This window comes from Orycteropus afer, unplaced genomic scaffold, assembly GCF_000298275.1.
Source record: "Orycteropus afer afer isolate SDZICR_OR568_19922 unplaced genomic scaffold, OryAfe1.0 scaffold00048, whole genome shotgun sequence".
Taxonomy (NCBI): Eukaryota; Metazoa; Chordata; class Mammalia; order Tubulidentata; family Orycteropodidae; genus Orycteropus; species Orycteropus afer.
Window position 1 is genome coordinate 1900198 of NW_006921635.1, and position 1682 is coordinate 1901879.

At 45.2% G+C, this 1682-nt stretch overlaps 1 protein-coding gene across 1 annotated transcript in view; it reads right to left on the reverse strand.

Annotated features, from left to right (window-relative positions):
• ATP6V0A2 (ATPase H+ transporting V0 subunit a2) overlaps positions 1 to 1682 on the reverse strand; it is a 64733-nt gene that overhangs the window by 38175 nt on the left and 24876 nt on the right. The window contains exons 2-3 of the mRNA XM_042780592.1: positions 1101 to 1238; positions 285 to 373 (exon numbers count right to left, since the gene is read on the reverse strand). Coding sequence (XP_042636526.1) covers positions 285 to 373; positions 1101 to 1238 — 227 coding nt within the window. The remainder of the gene's footprint in view (positions 1 to 284; positions 374 to 1100; positions 1239 to 1682) is intronic.

Consider the following 1682-nt stretch of genomic DNA (forward strand, 5'->3'; position numbering starts at 1 on the left):
TGACACAGTGGCTGCAATGAGGGCCTCAAACACAGCAAAGACGGCACAGGACCGGGCCGTGTGTCATTTTGTTGCACGTGTGGTTGCTATGCGTCACAGCTGACTTGATGGCACCTACAACCATCGTATTTGACTGAAAAGCCAGCACAGCTGAGTAATTCAAGTCAACACCCAGAGGAATCAGTGCCTCCTGAAACAAATCCTCGCTTGTTCTCATCTGGTCCCAGTCACCCCTCCGGACAAGCCCAATAGTGTGAGGCCTGACACCCGTCGCTGTCACCTACCCCAGTTTCGCTCCCAGCCTCTGCATGCAGCTGTAGTCCAGTAAAGAATCATTCTCTAAGGGAGGGAATTCTTCATAAGTGGGTTCAAACTACAAAGAGACATATAAAACCAAGTGGGTCTCATTAAAAGCAACACTGCCTCTCTCATGTTTCCAAACAAGCTTACAGGGCACGGTCCCTAACTCCTTCGATCTGGGGGCCCATTACTTAGGCACAAACCTCAGCTCTGCTAAGTAGGAAACGAACTTCCCCATCCCTCACTGGCAAGTCACATGAAGACGCTCACATGAAGGAACAGTTATCAGGGAGATCACTGGCTCAACCCTGGACAGCAACGTTGTGTAGAGGTCAGTACCTCATCAGGGAGCTGAGCTGAGAAGGGCTGGGCTTCTCCCTTCCACCCTTGGCTCAGCACGGTGCTGCCACACACACACTCACTATTCCTATGTAGCACAGCTTCACAAGCTTTGCAAGCAATGTTCTCCTCTCCAAGCAATTGGGAAACACTGAATTTTAGAGTTCAGCTTCCACTGTTCAATGTTTCCTCATGATCTGAAAAAAAAAATGTTTTCTCAACTGCAAACCAAAGAAGTTTACAGATAAAAAGTTCTTTTACTGTCAAAACCAACCAACGCAAGAAATGGCTCATAAAGGGTTTTATAGGTCTATATATTCCAACTGAACAACTGAAGCTGAGATCTAAATTTATCTTAAAAAAAAGTAGCACATCTAAATGAACAGACAACAAAGCCTGCAGCCTTGGGGGCATGAGGTTTTAATAAAGGAACGCGTTCCCTCCCGCCTGTGCATCAGTACCTCAACGTTGCGTTTGACGAGAGATTTGGTCACTCGCAGCATATGCGTGTACTCAATCAGTTCAAGCAAGTTCTTCCTCAATTTCTCCTTGTTCTTTGTCACTTCTCGCAGCTCAACCTCAAGTTTCTGCAACTGTTCCTGAAACAGAACAGAACTCACTCAAGAGTAAGGCTGAGCTCCAAGTTTGATTTTAACCACCTTTCTAAAGCACGCTAAATCACCAGAAGGTTTCAAAGACGGGATTTACATTTGTTTGATAAGGATAAGAAAAGATACAAAGATGTTAAAGGTCCACCATTGATTCCCATAAGAACACACTGCCATCACATTGATTCTGACTCACAGCACCCCACTGGGTGACCAAGGATGTCCTCTTCTTTTTTGTTTTATTTTATTGTTCTTGATGAGGATATACACAGCAAAACCTGCACCAATTCAACACTTTCTAGATGAACAATTCAGGGATGGTGATGACATTCTTCCAGTGGTACAACCATTCTCAGCCTCCTTTTGTGAGCTGTTCCTCCCTCATTAACATAAACTCACTGCCCCCATTCTTTCCCATCGAATCTTTCCGACTGC